The sequence below is a fragment of the Brachypodium distachyon genome, chromosome 2 (assembly GCF_000005505.3).
Source record: "Brachypodium distachyon strain Bd21 chromosome 2, Brachypodium_distachyon_v3.0, whole genome shotgun sequence".
NCBI lineage: Eukaryota > Viridiplantae > Streptophyta > Magnoliopsida > Poales > Poaceae > Brachypodium > Brachypodium distachyon.
The window spans coordinates 12895324-12910194 of NC_016132.3; the positions used below are offsets into that span (position 1 = coordinate 12895324).

The 14871-nt window shown below is 44.0% G+C and overlaps 3 protein-coding genes across 3 annotated transcripts; 2 read left to right on the forward strand and 1 right to left on the reverse strand.

Moving 5' to 3' along the window:
• Positions 1 to 572: 572 nt before the first annotated feature.
• On the forward strand, positions 573 to 5683 carry LOC100839299 (casein kinase 1-like protein 2). The gene is made up of 14 exons (XM_003567732.3): positions 573 to 872; positions 969 to 1009; positions 1482 to 1551; positions 1651 to 1799; positions 1940 to 2035; positions 2118 to 2188; positions 2451 to 2512; positions 2660 to 2723; positions 2817 to 2901; positions 2982 to 3108; positions 3238 to 3320; positions 4302 to 4359; positions 4823 to 4965; positions 5090 to 5683. Exons 1-14 carry the CDS (start codon positions 797 to 799, stop codon positions 5384 to 5386), a joined length of 1422 nt encoding a protein of 473 aa, XP_003567780.1. The 5' UTR covers positions 573 to 796; the 3' UTR covers positions 5387 to 5683.
• A 587-nt stretch (positions 5684 to 6270) lies between these two features.
• LOC100839603 (growth-regulating factor 11) lies at positions 6271 to 10226 on the reverse strand. Its single transcript, XM_003567733.4, has 3 exons — positions 9794 to 10226; positions 7284 to 7508; positions 6271 to 6984 (listed from the first exon to the last, which is right to left on the reverse strand). Exons 1-3 carry the CDS (start codon positions 10023 to 10025, stop codon positions 6662 to 6664), a joined length of 780 nt encoding a protein of 259 aa, XP_003567781.1. The 5' UTR covers positions 10026 to 10226; the 3' UTR covers positions 6271 to 6661.
• Positions 10227 to 10322: 96 nt separating this feature from the next.
• On the forward strand, positions 10323 to 14835 carry LOC100839911 (ATP-dependent zinc metalloprotease FTSH 5, mitochondrial). The gene is made up of 7 exons (XM_010232647.3): positions 10323 to 10480; positions 11060 to 11144; positions 11313 to 11573; positions 11928 to 12164; positions 12250 to 12374; positions 12889 to 13365; positions 13559 to 14835. Exons 1-7 carry the CDS (start codon positions 10454 to 10456, stop codon positions 14489 to 14491), a joined length of 2145 nt encoding a protein of 714 aa, XP_010230949.1. The 5' UTR covers positions 10323 to 10453; the 3' UTR covers positions 14492 to 14835.
• The last annotated feature ends 36 nt before the right edge of the window (positions 14836 to 14871 follow it).

Sequence of the window (14871 nt, forward strand, 5' to 3'; positions counted from 1 at the left end):
ATGGGCCAGGCTAGGCTGCTGTGTGCGCTGCTGCATCTTGACGCGTAGATGCGCAGGCTACATGCTGATCAAGCTAACAGTTAACATTGTACGTTGGATAGACGCTAATCCAACGGCTGAGGCGGCCGATCCGCGCGCGCGATCCGTCGGCCGATGCCTAGCGCGGGCCCAATAAAATACGTTTTGGTAGGCTGTAGTACAAACTTTGGCAAATCAGAGAGAGTTTTGCTTCCATTCCTCTTTCTAAGGGTTAGGATTTTGGCATGAAAAAAGACCGATTAAATACAAGCTTTGGCAAACACAAGCTAGAAACAAAGTTGAAATTTTAAGTTTTGCAAGACGCGAAGGAAGGTACGGGCAGTGGATGGGCGTTTGGCTTGAGGAAGGAGCAACTTCCTGGCTTGTCCTAAACGAGAGGAAGAAGCTGTGGGCTATCCGTCCATCTTACAAGCCGCCCCCTCAATTTCTTAGCAATTAGCCCTTGTAGCCCCCCTCGGAGCCGGTGGTGCTTTTGCGAAAAACAAACAAACACGAGACCAGCAGCACAAAAGAGAAAGAGAGGAGAGAACCGAAGAAGAAGAAGAAGAGGAGGAACCAAAAAAAAAAAAAATCCCCAATTCCTCACTCCGATCCACTCGAGCCCTACCTCCCGTCCCCAAATTCCCCCCAGGGGCAGCTGGCCGAATCGATCCCGATCCCCGCCATGGCAGGGCCCGTGAGTTTCTGGTGATTTTCCACGGATCGTCGTCTCGACGGGCTCGGCGCGCGCGCGTCGATCCATCCGTCCATCCACCCGATGGAGCCGCGCATCGGCAACAAGTTCCGCGTCGGCCGCAAGCTGGGGAGCGGCTCCTTCGGGGAGATCTACCTCGGTTCGTCCGCGATTCCGCCCGCAAGATCCCGTATTTCGTCCCAAAGCTTTCGTCTTTCGTTGCCAGGTGATTTCTAACGAATTTCGTCGTTATCAGGTACCAACGTGCAGACCAACGAGGAGGTCGCGATTAAGCTCGTGAGTCCCTCCCTCCCCCCCCCCCCCCCCCCCCCCCTCAATGTTCCGCGTCTGCCCTGTCTATAATTGTGATTTTGGTCCCGATGTCTAGGATGCGGAGGTCGAACTGGATGCTAGATTTAGGGGGGATTTGTGGTAGTTCCTCACCATGTCTAACTATTGCGTATGGACTTGTAATACATGGAGGTTGCAAAACAAAAGCTGTTAGAGTATGTGTCTGTGAAAACATATGAGATACTACTGCTCGTTCTGCTCTGCAATGCAGTTTGGTTTGGTTATAGCTGCCAAAAAAACATGAATCTCCAGGAGACGGGTGTAGTTTCGACACATATACAGCCTTCTGTTCATTTTGGTAGACTAGAATTCATTTGCTTGATCTCTTAACTTTAAGCTTGTAATTCCATCACATATATGATTTGTTTCCTACATGATGCTGTGTGATTTGTGTATTTTTTTTGCGGTTTTTTTTCAGGAAAATGTCAAGACAAAGCATCCACAGTTGCTGTATGAGTCAAAGTTATACAGAATACTTCAAGGAGGAAGTAATATAAGTTTTCTCTTTTCACTTGCTTGGTCTTACTTAATCCAGGCTCTTGTTTTTCTAACTGATGAGTCAAGTGATCTTCCTCTTTTTTATGCAGCTGGTATTCCAAATGTCAAGTGGTTTGGTGTAGAGGGTGATTACAATGTTTTGGTAATGGACTTACTGGGGCCAAGCCTTGAGGATCTTTTCAGTTTTTGTAACAGGAAGCTGTCTCTAAAAACTGTTTTGATGCTTGCTGATCAAATGGTATGCTGTACAATTAACACTTTGTTTTTCCTTTAGTCAAATCCTACAGAGGACTGTTACACCATGACATCATTATTTTGGTCTCAACCTTACTTTCACCCCTTTCATTTGATTATGTGGCCTTTTGACGTCTTCTCTAGATCAATCGAGTCGAATTCGTTCATTCCAAGTCTTTCTTGCATAGAGATATCAAGCCAGACAATTTTCTCATGGGACTTGGGAAAAGGGCAAATCAGGTATTCGCTATTTTCGTTTGATCTGCGTTCATTGATGGAAGAATTGCAGGTATTCTTATCCATATCTTTCATATATCTGTAGGTTTATTGTATAGATTTCGGACTTGCTAAGAAGTACAGGGATACATCAACGCACCAACACATTCCATATAGGTAATTATATTAATATATCCCATTATTGGCCTACTTGAAGAGAAATAGATGCATTCCACAATATTTTCTGAGTTACCGCTGTTCTTTAGATACTGCCACATTGGGTGACATAATTATTTTATGTTCATGTCATAAGCTCTTTTTCTTATTGTCGATGCCTGAATTTTGTATGAATAGACTTTAAATTAGTGGAAAAATACATTATTGGTGTTGATTTAACAATTCCAGATTAAGCATATGATGGTTGTCTATTTAATCACAGAGAGAACAAGAACCTGACAGGAACAGCAAGATATGCGAGTGTAAACACTCATCTTGGAATTGGTAAGTTAACATGAGTGTTGGTCCTGCACTACTTTAGTCAGTAGCTGTACTTAGACTCGAGGCATGAACTGTTCTTTGGTCGTTGTAAGCTTATCTTTCCATGTATTTGTCTGTGTAATTGTAATTTGATTTTCTACTTCTCCATAGAACAAAGCCGGAGGGATGATATGGAATCTCTTGGATATGTGCTGATGTACTTCTTGAGAGGAAGGTTGTTGAACATACCCCACACAATTTTTTCTTGCCTCTCTATCTATACTCTATTAACACATGTTGTTGTTGTTGTTGTTGTTGTTGCTGTCAGTCTTCCATGGCAGGGTCTGAAAGCTGGGAACAAGAAACAGAAGTATGAGAAAATCAGCGAAAGGAAAATTGCTACTTCAACTGAGGTAGCATGTTCTTCTCTATAACCTGCATTCGCCGCCATTGATACATTGTTTTTTAATTGCATTTATTCTCTTAACTGTAGGCTCTCTGTCGTGGATTTCCTACTGAATTTGCATCTTATTTCCATTACTGCCGCTCACTGCGCTTTGAAGATACACCAGACTATCAGTATCTGAAGAGATTATTCAGAGACCTCTTCATTCGAGAGGGTTGGTATACTTATTGCATGTTGTAAACCTATAACATTCTGACGATTCAGTTTAATGACGAATTTGTGTTTGTACATCTAAGTACTGCCAAATGCTAAATCTTGATAGAGCAATGTTTTCTGACTGCAGGGTTTCAGTTTGATTATGTTTTTGATTGGACGATTCTTAAGTATCAACAGTCACAGATGACCAGTGCTCCACCGCGTATCATGGTCAGTATTTCAACTGTTCCTCCAATAGTTTTTAAAACATTATGGCGAGCTGTGGCGACTGACCCCCTTCACAACATTATAAAGCTTATGGCGTGTGGCGAGATGACTTCATAGACACAAATTAACTTAGTATGGCAGGCAAATAAATCACAATACCAACTTAGTATGATGGCAGATTAAATTACAGTACACACCCGCTACCAAATTAAGTCAGAACACACCACTTAGTAAGTGTATAACCCTGTGCAGATACATCGTAAATAGCCACAGAAAATCTCAGCATCGCACAAAATGGAAAAGGGAAATAAAAATAAAGAAAGAAATAGTATGCTGCAAAGCACAGCCCGTGAACTATTCCTCACTGTAAAGTTTCATCCCGTGCCTTACCAGAACAGAGAGAGGAATATCTGGTATTGAGGGGGGCCAGCATCCCCGCGCTCAGGCAGATCTGGAGGTGATGGAAGCTTGAAGCAGCACGAGAAGTGCACCGGCCGCCGGGTTTTCCTCTCTCCCTCCCGCCCCCCTCTTCTTCTTCTTTCTCTCTGTCTGGCCTACGCACTCACGGGAGAAGCAGGCTGCATGACTCCTTTTCCCTCCTGCCGAGCGCCCGCTGCTTTTCCTTCCGTGCGCCTTTCTTTCCCTTCCTGCGCCCGCTGCTTTTTCCTTCCCGCGCATGCCTTGCCTCTTCCTCCCGCGTGCGCCTTGCCTTGCTCTGCTCTACTGTGACGTCATATTTTCTCTGTGGCGGAGCTCGTTTTGTCGAGACGATGACTTAGCGATGACACAGGAAGCTATAGTGATGCCACGGACCTGATTTTATCGCGAGGCCTAGACTCGATGGCCTGGAGGGGCATCACGATGTTGTAGGGTCATTATGGCAATGATATCTCGATGTATTAAAAACTATTTTTCCACCTTTCTTCAATGCGTGTGCGCATGGGGATTTATGTCTGACCTTTTGTTCCTGTCCTCTTATCTTAGGTCCCGCCAGCAGGACAAAGCTCTGGGATGGCTCCAATGGCAAATAATAGGCAGTCAGGTATTTATCAATCTAACGGTGGATTCTAGAGTAGCTTATTAATTCTTTTACTTAAGATAAATTCCTGGCAGTTCCGTTGTCTATAATTTCGTATTTGTTATCATTGATATATTTGGATAGTTTATCACATATATTTGATTGAAATATGGACTCTTTAAGTAATATGGTATTTCTCTCGAAAATAGAGTTTTTTGCTCAGAATGTGTTACAACTGCTCGAGACTATAAAATGTTACGTTGTATTAACATGAAGTCAGGGATCAAGCTCGTTACCTGCCCCTTTGGTTTTTAATGTCATAAGTAATTTTATCTGGAAACTTTTTAAATGGTAATCATAATCTTGTGAAGAACTAGATGAATTGTAATAAACTTTTGGGCATTGTTTGATTCCATGCAGTTTGCTGCCAATTTGCAAAGCTTCTAGGTTATTTTTGTTTACTGTACTGGATTGATATTTGTTGTAGCTACTGAAGAGGGAAGGAGAAGTGGATGGTCAGACATGGATGGAATGCGGCGTCAGGTTCCACCTCCAGCTATAAACGCAGGCAGCCTAGCCAAACAGAAGTCGCCTATTAGACATGACCAATCCACTTCGAAAGAGGCTGTGGTAAGTTGTTAAGAGTTATGCCATCCTATCTGTCTGTTGGTAGGAAAATAAGTGGACCCCCGAAGTGTTTTGGTACACATTCATAAAATTGGTCTGTTATACCTGACCCTTAAATGACGTGTAGTTCTCCAGTTCGACTTTCTTGGGACGGTCAAGCGGATCCTCAAGGCGACCTGCTGTCTCTAGTAGCCGAGAGCCAAGCACTGACGCGGATCAGACGCGTAGTCGCACAACAGATGCAAGCCCAGGGGCATTCCAAAGATCTGCAGTTCCACGGTGGAGTCCCCAGATGGCTGACTCATCTGACACGAGGCGCTCGTCTTCTGGCAGGCACCCATCATCGAGCGCGAAGAACTATGAGTCCACAGTGAGGGGCATCCAGGGCCTAAATTTCGACGGCGATGATAGGAATCACTACTAGTATGTGTGGTATCTGCTGAAATGGAGACAGGCAAATAAGAAGAGGTGGGTCTTAGCGGTAGACTGTCATACTGTGCCATGCTCTTGTTATAATGGTGTCATGGCAGCGCCGGGTCTCGTTTAATTTGTACAGTTTCTGCTTTGTTGTCGCACGCAGATGGTTGCGGTATTAATTTAGTCCCTTGAATGAACAAATGTTGTATTTTGGAGAGATTTCTGCAGGCGGGGCATGCCATGATGTGCTTGTTTGGAATTCATTCAATATAAGGGCCTCCTGGGAAAGTGCTTTTAACTTAAATTTGGCAAGTGGTTGAATAAAATGGATGCTGTTAACCGGTAGAATGTATAGCGTATGCATGAGGTAACCATCCAGACTAACTGGTTCTGGAATAAATCAGGCGCCATTACCAGCTGGAATCAAGTACTCCTGGTGCATAAATAAATCTCCATGCGTCCATTGATTCTATAGAACGTCGAAACAAGGCAGATCCGCTTTGGCGTTTAAGTAGGTATAAGAAAAGATGATATCTATCACAGGACCTCACTGGCATTGTTCAGATACCAGAAAACAATCTAGTGCTCTGGTCAGAAATCCTACTACCATGCAAATTGAAATTCAAATGATTCTAGCCTAATTTGATTAGCATCCAATCTTCACCAGTGATGGAACAAATATATAACATAACATAGAACTACAGAAGCATGAAACATCGAACACAGGGCTCATTAAAACCTGAAATCACATATCCAGCTGCACATTGCAAGAACAGTAATCACTCCACATCATCAAAACTGACAGACATGAATTCAAACCATTCAACAGTGCAACTCAGGTCATTTGAATTGACATTAACCAATAACATCTGGAAACTCAAGACATCTATGTAGCTAACTGAATCTCCATAGGGAATAAAATTATGGAACATCCATTTGTTATGCAACTGACAAATCACACGATTGTGAGGGCCAATAAAAAGACACATCAAATAGTTCAGTATCTAGTCTCGCTCACAGATCCTTCCATTGGTTTCTTGAGTCACAATGCGACTTATCAGTAAGGGAGGATTTATCCAATCATGCCGCATCGCCTGCCCAAAGGCCGAAGGCACGACAAAGCTAATTCAAACTATACACCTAAACTGAATTTTCAGTGACAACTAAACTGGAGTTTTTGTGGCTTCTTCCCACAGACATTTTGCTTAATGAGGTTATAGCTAGACAAGACTAGAGTCTTCTGAGGATTACAATAAGAAGGGAGCTTCTAAATGATGCATCATCAATCATGTAGAGACTCCACAGTAGCTGGTGCTGCAACTGCAAGCTTCTTGCTACTCGAGCTCTTCTCGTCAGTCTTCTTGCCACCTTCGGCGACCTTGCCAGATGAGGATTTTGACCCTGATGCAGAAACAGGCTCATCATCTTCGACAACAAGCGGTACGGGACGCTTGCGACCACGGTGCATATGTCGTTCACAATATTTCTCGTTTGGGATAGTTTTTCTCCAGCAGCGCCACTTTTTTCCATCTGTTCGCCGGCACCTCCCTGGTTCTAGTTCTGGGCTCTTCCCGAAGTCCAAGCAGAGTGTTGCCAACCCCATCACTGCCCAGTTTAGCAATACAAATCAGTTAGAATGCCTCGAATAACCCTGAAAAACACACATGCAAGAATTCCCGGTGCATCAAGTTTCTTAATAATTGCCTTCATGTCTGGTTCACATTGAGTTTCTTTAGAACATTTTCATTGTTATAAAATGATAAACTTGAGACGAAATGAAGGACCTGATAGCACTGCTGTAGATACTGTAAACTAAGATGCATATTTTGTAAAATCTACTGAAGATACAATTTCTTTTACATGAAGGAACATATTGATGACAGCACAGGTTTCTCAGGACATACAAGTAGGGTAATTCTGGGCGCCTTCTGAGGATGCACCAGTAACACTCTTCCAGATGGGGAAGACAAGATGGGTAGGAACAGGCACACGGGCAGCCATATACTGGTAGACCCGAGACTGCTGCTCTAGCTCCTGCAGCTGCATTGCAGTAAACGATGCCCCAGCACCTTCGGGGACAGACGCCACAAGCGCTCTCATTTCTTCCTGAAGTGCTTCAGTTGCTGCGGCTGCAACCAAACAAGTACAAACTTTTCAATGATGCTCAGGTAAGAGCTATGCTCAGTACATAAGTCTACACAACAGTTGCATAGCTTGGTCCACAATTGTACATATTGACAAAAGAGTGAAAGTTAAGCAATAATAAACCCCCAAAGCTCATGTTTAATGCATGCCGAATATTAAGGAAACTACCAGAGCAACCAATATTAAAGGCACTCTTCAGAAAACCGGATTCTCTCTGTGCACATGTAGTTAAAGGTCGCTACTTCCCAGATGGTGATTCCAAGATAGGCTTCGTACACTTTCCGAAGTATCATGCATGGTAAGAAACTACTATGACTGGGAGTTCTGTGGAGAATAGGCGATAGTAAAAGTATTTCCTCAAGCATTACAACTGTATGACAGAATCCCCTGCCGGTACAATCTACCCAATATGTCCCCTTCCAGAAGATCAAAGTGTCAATTTCTTCCTAACTGATGATGGACAATCATGGAATAAAGCTGCTGCCAGAACCTTTTTCAATGATACTGATGCTGTAAACAACCTAGATATTCTGGTTGATCAGGATGGATGTGCTGATTTTGCTTCATGGCTACACCCTAAAGAGCAGCATCTACAATCTACATTCTGCATATAGCTTGGCCCGGGCAGCACAGTTCTGGTCTGACCTGTGACCGCAGCAGAAATGCGGGCGGTGCATCTAACTAAAAGGATGCAAAAAAGCTCTAGGCTGTCCAATGTACTGCAAACATGAAGATTGACTTGGTAAGCACATAATTGCTTACCAACAGAGGCTCAGCAACAGAGGCGATCAATCAACTAGATATGACTGTTATTTCTGTAGCCGAGAACGATTGACCATGTCTTCCTTCTACGCTAATATGCCAACAAAATCTGGGTTGGTATAAAAGCAGAGTTTGGAATTTGTCTGAAGCTCCAGAACCTCGTGAATACACAACACAGATCCTTAATTGGTTGGTTGACGCTTCTGACATCGAAGCCACTGTTTTTGTTGTCTGTATTTGGCATACATGGGAAGCATTACAAAGACAAAAGATTATGTTGAGATGGTCACACAGTTTCTAGTTCAATCCAGTACTTCCAAGATGTGAGAGTCGTATGTTTCCCTTAAAAAATGGACTCTCTCCTATACTAAGCAGAAGGGGGCAGGTGTGATGACCATTAGGCTGTGTGCCTGGGAGAGAGCAGAAACTTCTTCGACAGGGTTCCTGAAATTGAGATCGCCTTATCTTTTCCTGTTGAAGCTGGTTTCCTCAGGGTGATGTTAGCGTGATAGCGTCATATTTGCTTATCCCTCATTACCCAAGCCAATTCTGTTTCCCTAGATTGCTCGGGGACCAGAGCCATTGTCTGTAGTCAATAAGCTGGTGCAGTCCCTCTAGGTTAATTTTATGCGAGCTAATTGAGTCTGTAATGGGGCTGCTCATGCTCTCGCCAAATCGGCAAGACCTAGTGCTATGTGGGTTAGTGGTGTGCCACGTGAGATTTAGTCCATTATTTGTGATGAGCATTATATGATGAATCAATGAAGCACCACATCTTGAAAAAAAATTAGTGAAGGCAAGCAGAAAAGGAAAAGTTCTATGATTTCTTGCTGGATTATAATTAGAAAAGAAAAATATAAACAAAAAGCGAGAAAAGGAAAAGTTCTATGATTTCTTGCTGGATTATAATTAAAAAAGAAAAATATAAACAAAAAGCGACTGATTAATACTAATAAAATAAATAAATCTGAATAGAATCAATCTTGGCATGACTGTCTTGTTTGCAAAATCTGTTGATCCAGCCACAACGAAACAAAACAGAACTAAATCCCCTAACTAACTAGCAAATCTGTAGCAAACAAACAGCGTATATAGTGCGGAAAAAGTGATCAATAATTTAGGTCGGCGCGTGACAAAATATCACCTGCAAAAGCACAATTAGTTACTAATTGCTAAGTAGTACTCCCTCCGTTCCATAATTCTTGTCAAAATATTACATGTATCTAGTCACCTTTAGGAATAGACACATCCATTTTTGAGCAAATTTGAGACAAGAATTATGAAATGGAGGGAGTAGAAGTTAGCAACATCCGAAACTTGCTATCCCGTTTCTTCTGTAACTATAACTACCTATCCCTATGCAGAAAGGTCATAGAACTACTAGGCACTGTTTGAATGAATGCACCTGACAGCTGAAACACTAGCAACAGCAACAGCCAGACACAACGTCTTCTTGCATGGACAGAACAAGACCAGGAACCTTGGGGGAGAAGAAAAAAAGGTGTACCTTCGTCCGGATCCTCGAGCAGGACGACAGGGTCCTCCTCAACCAGGACCAGATCTTTACACTCGCCCCCAGCGTCGCCGTACTTCTCCTCTCGACCCGCGTCCTCCTCCTCCGGTTCCTGCCCTCCTCCCGCCTCATGCATCACTCCCTCCTCCAGGGTGGTGCTCTCGCCGCCGCCGCCGACGCTGCCCACGGGGGGATTGGTATCCTTGGCCTCCCCCTCCGCCGCCATGGTTGGCTGGGGGAGCGACAAGCGAACAGAAGGTGTCTCTGGGGTCGGATGCGCGTCAGGCCCACTCGCCGGCCGGCCGCCTCGCAGCTGCGCTCCGACTCGCCGGCCGGGGAATCAGGACAAGGAATGGCGGGATTCGCAGCGAATGGGGAGCGGGTCGGTCGATCTAGGGTTTGCACGAGCTTTTTTTTTTCGGAGCTGAGAGTCGCGGGCTGGGTTTGAGCTGGGCCACTTTCTTTTAGAAAGCGTACTGGGTTACTAGGCTTAGGGATCGTTAGTGGGCTTGGTCCAGAGAGTCCGTGGCCCAGCCCACCATAGGAGAACAAAAATCTACAGCTATTCTTCGTCTTCTTCCATCGGCCTCCTCCCCCTCTTCCTCCTCGCCCGACTGCGATCACTGCGCCGCTCGCCTTGATTCACCTACGTCCATGGCCTGGCGGCTCGTGCTCTCTAAGGTCACCCCCTCCGTCTATTTTTTTTACCGCCGGCGGGTGCGGTCTTCGCCGCACTTCTCGGAGCCGGGTTGGCCGCGATTAGGGCTTTCCTAGATCCCCCATGTGTGGACTTATTTGGAGATGATATACCCATCGTTTGCGTGCTAGGGTTTAGGGCGTTGTTCGCGACCCAGCCGGAGAGTACTTGCTCTACTCCCCTCCTTAGATCTTACTTCTTTTACTCTGAAAAAATTACGCGGTTCTAGTCCTAAAGGAAAATGAGCCATTGTTCTTCTAGTTATTGATCATGCGTGACAAGCGGTGTCCTGTACAGAATAGTATAGATTCTTACATGGACGAAGATTAAGGCTGGAATTTTGGAAGTTAGGGTTATCCTGCAATCCTTAATAAAGCTCGAACTGCAAATGCAAGGCACAGCATAGCCTTCCGGAAAGTATATTGCTGTTGCTTGCTCTGTTTCGCATTGTCACTAGTACTTTATTGCTATTCACTCTTGTTACTGCTGCCGTTAAAATAATTCCATACTTCTCTCAACGTTAATTGTGATACCTTTCTTTCTTAACTATTTTTGTTTTGCAGACTGGAAGACGGTCATCAAATGTGATATACAATGAGCTAGCGAGTACATTTCCTTTCAGGACACCTGCAAATGGTACTGGTGCAGGTAAACTTGCTTCTCTCTCTCTCTCCCCATAAACTGGTGTTCTTATGTGAAAACTAGTGCCTGGTTTAATTGTGCCCAATATTCCAGGCCTAGTGTTTCAGTTGTTGCTTACGAGGAAGCATTTTTTTTTCTCGTGCTGTCTGTAACTGTTTTGGTATTTTGGTGCAGGCAGTGTTCTTAAAAAGTTGCAAGAGAGGTACCGTTCAAGCTATGTTGGTAGTTTTGCACGGAGGATACGAGACTTGGACACACCAAGTGATGCTTCTCTTCTTAAAGAGATTTATAGAAGTGATCCAGAAAGAGTTGTACAAATCTTTGAAAGCCAGCCTTCGTTACATTCCAACTCTTCAGCTATCTCTCAGTATGTAAAGGCTCTGGTCAGTCTTGACAGGTTGGATGACAGCCCGCTGCTTAAAACATTACAAAGAGGTAGTGGTTTCTGCTACTTTGCCACAAGTATTGTTTTCTGTAAGATACTGTGTTTGTTCAAGTTCATTCCTCATTCAACATACTGTAGATAAGCTTGTCAGTTTGCTCTGCACATTTATTTAGAGAATTGCTGTTATTACACCCATACCTTTGTCTTTGTTACTGTAAATTTCTGCACTTATATTTTAATGTTACCGTTCACAATAATCTACAGTTCCCATGTCCTGACTGCTTTGAATATATTTGTTATTTACGTGTGATATTATCCAGTGGCAGATCATGTTGTCCGTTGTAACATGTAATTTCTTTTGCAACTATTTGTGCATGGATGATCACTAGAACTTCTCTATGCAGGAATTGCTAATTCAGCAAGGGAGGAAGAAAGCCGTAGTGGTATTCCAGCATTTCAGAATGTTGGTCGTCTGACAAAAGATGGTGCTCTTGGTACTGCTGGTACACCGATTCACATGGTTACAGCAGAAACAGGTCAATTCAAAGAGCAGCTTTGGCGTACCTTCCGAAGCATTGCAATTACTTTCCTTGTAATCTCCGGCGTTGGGGCTCTGATTGAAGATAGAGGAATCAGTAAAGGTTTGTCATTTTGATGTACATTGGATATCTCCTGATCCTTAATCAGTTTCAGCAGTAATTCTCATGGACTTTGAATTACATACAGGCCTTAGGCTGAATGAGGAGCTTCAGCCAAGCTTGGATTCGAGCACAAAATTTAGTGATGTCAAAGGGGTTGATGAAGCTAAAGCTGAACTTGAGGAAATAGTTCACTACCTCCGAGATCCCAAGGTGAAGTTTTATCAATCATGTGTTTCCATTCACCAGTAATTAGGAAAATATAAAACAGCTAGGTATTATATATATGATGTTATGTTGTACTGAAATTCATACACTGAAGTTTATACCAAACCAGCTGGTCTTCCACATTATAATCAATTATGTCATGCCTCTTCCCCTCTCTTTGTTGTGATTTTTAAGCTCTCAGAAGGAACTGCATTTCCCATCTAAGTTACTCATCCTGATCTTCTAGAGAAACTTGATATATGATGAGAATCACTTGAAGGCTCTCCTGGGCTCCTGGCTCTCTGTTTAAAGCTTTGCTCCACTTTATTTTGTAGCTGTTTAAGTCTCTGGTAAAACAAAATATACTAATGCTTTGTCATGACTTTGCACTTTTGTACTGTTTTCATAAGGCTGAGTTGATAAATCTAGTTTTGCTCTTAAAGATGTGTAGAAATCGCTCCATCTTCTCTGATGTGGCCTTGTTCTTTTTATGTTCACAAGCACCTTTCATGCTTTTCAGCGATTCACACGACTTGGTGGCAAACTTCCAAAAGGTGTTTTGCTTGTTGGCCCACCTGGCACAGGAAAAACTATGCTGGCAAGGGCTATCGCTGGGGAAGCTGGTGTTCCTTTCTTCTCCTGCAGTGGTAGTGAATTTGAGGAGATGTTTGTGGGTGTCGGGGCAAGAAGAGTGAGGGATCTCTTCAGTGCAGCAAAGAAGCGATCTCCGTGTATAATTTTCATTGATGAAATTGATGCGATTGGTGGCAGCAGAAACCCAAAAGATCAACAGTATATGAAGATGACCCTGAACCAGTTGCTTGTTGAGCTAGATGGCTTTAAGCAGAATGATGGGATAATCGTAATTGCAGCAACTAACTTCCCTCAGTCACTAGATAAAGCCCTTGTGAGGCCTGGACGTTTTGACCGTCATATCGTGGTTCCTAATCCAGATGTTGAGGGCCGACGGCAGATCCTGGAGACTCATATGTCAAAGGTAAATCCTTCATCCCATGCATTTCCTTTGTAATACTCTCTTCGATCCATAATAAGTGTCTCAGGTTTAGTACAACTTTGTACTAAGTTAGTACAAAATCTGAGACACTTATTATGGATCGGAGGGAGTACTTGATTGGTTATCCACAATCCACATTAGTGAGCTGACTTGACCTTGTCTACCTGAACCGCAGGTCCTAAAAGCTGATGATGTGGATCTGATGACCATTGCCAGGGGAACACCGGGATTCTCAGGTGCAGACCTCGCAAATTTGGTGAACGTAGCTGCTCTCAAGGCTGCTATGGATGGGGCAAAAGCTGTTTCAATGAATGACCTTGAGTTTGCCAAGGACAGGATCATGATGGGCAGCGAGCGCAAATCAGCAGTGATAAGTGACGAAAACAGGAAAATGACTGCATATCATGAGGGAGGGCATGCCCTTGTTGCTATGCACACAGACGGTGCTCACCCGGTCCACAAGGCTACCATTGTTCCGAGGGGAATCGCTCTGGGCATGGTTACACAATTGCCAGAGAAAGATGAGCATAGTGTTTCAAGGAAGCAGATGCTGGCAAAACTGGATGTCTGCATGGGAGGGCGTGTGGCCGAGGAGCTTATATTTGGTGAAAGTGAGGTAACATCTGGCGCCTCATCCGATCTTAGTCAAGCGACTCGACTGGCGAAAGCCATGGTCACCAAATATGGTATGAGTGGGCGGGTCGGTCTTGTTTCCTACGACTACGATGATGATGGGAAGACCATGAGCACACAAACAAGAGGCCTGGTTGAGCAGGAGGTAAAGGAACTTTTGGATAAGGCTTACAATAACGCGAAGGCAATTCTCACGACTCGCAACAAGGAGCTTCATGCGCTAGCGGACGCCCTCATTGAGCGTGAAACTCTCACCGGTGCCCAGATCAAGAATCTATTATCACAAGTCAACAATAGCAATAACCAGCAGCATGAGGCCACTGAAGTTCCACATGCAACACCAGTTGCCCCGGCTTCACCCCAAGCTCCACCCCAGTCTCCAGCAGCAGCGACGGCGGCTGTAGCAGCAGCAGCTGCTGCAGCAGCACAACAAGCAGCAGCTGAAGCTAAGGGAGCCGCGGGCATCGGATCTTAGCGACACTGGACTACAACAAACAGACTGTGGATCTTGTGAAAGAGCCATTAGCATGCCATTTGACGAGACACCAAAGGAATGAACGCGTAGCTGCTGCAGACAGACATGGAGACAAGAGAGCTTGTGGTGAAGTGTTTCAGGGAGGCTACGTTCCACGATTTATATTGGTAGGCAGCCTGGAAAAAGATTTATGCCAGGATCTGCCAAAGAATTTTTTGTACTAGTCCACATTAATTAGTCATGTTATTATTCGACCGTAGCAAACGATGTGTTACATAATGGATTGTTTAAGCTGTAGTAGTAATGTGTTGGTCCTTTGTCATTAATCTGGACGATTCTTTTTTTTTTTTTTGAAAATCTGGACGGTTCAATGTTCATTG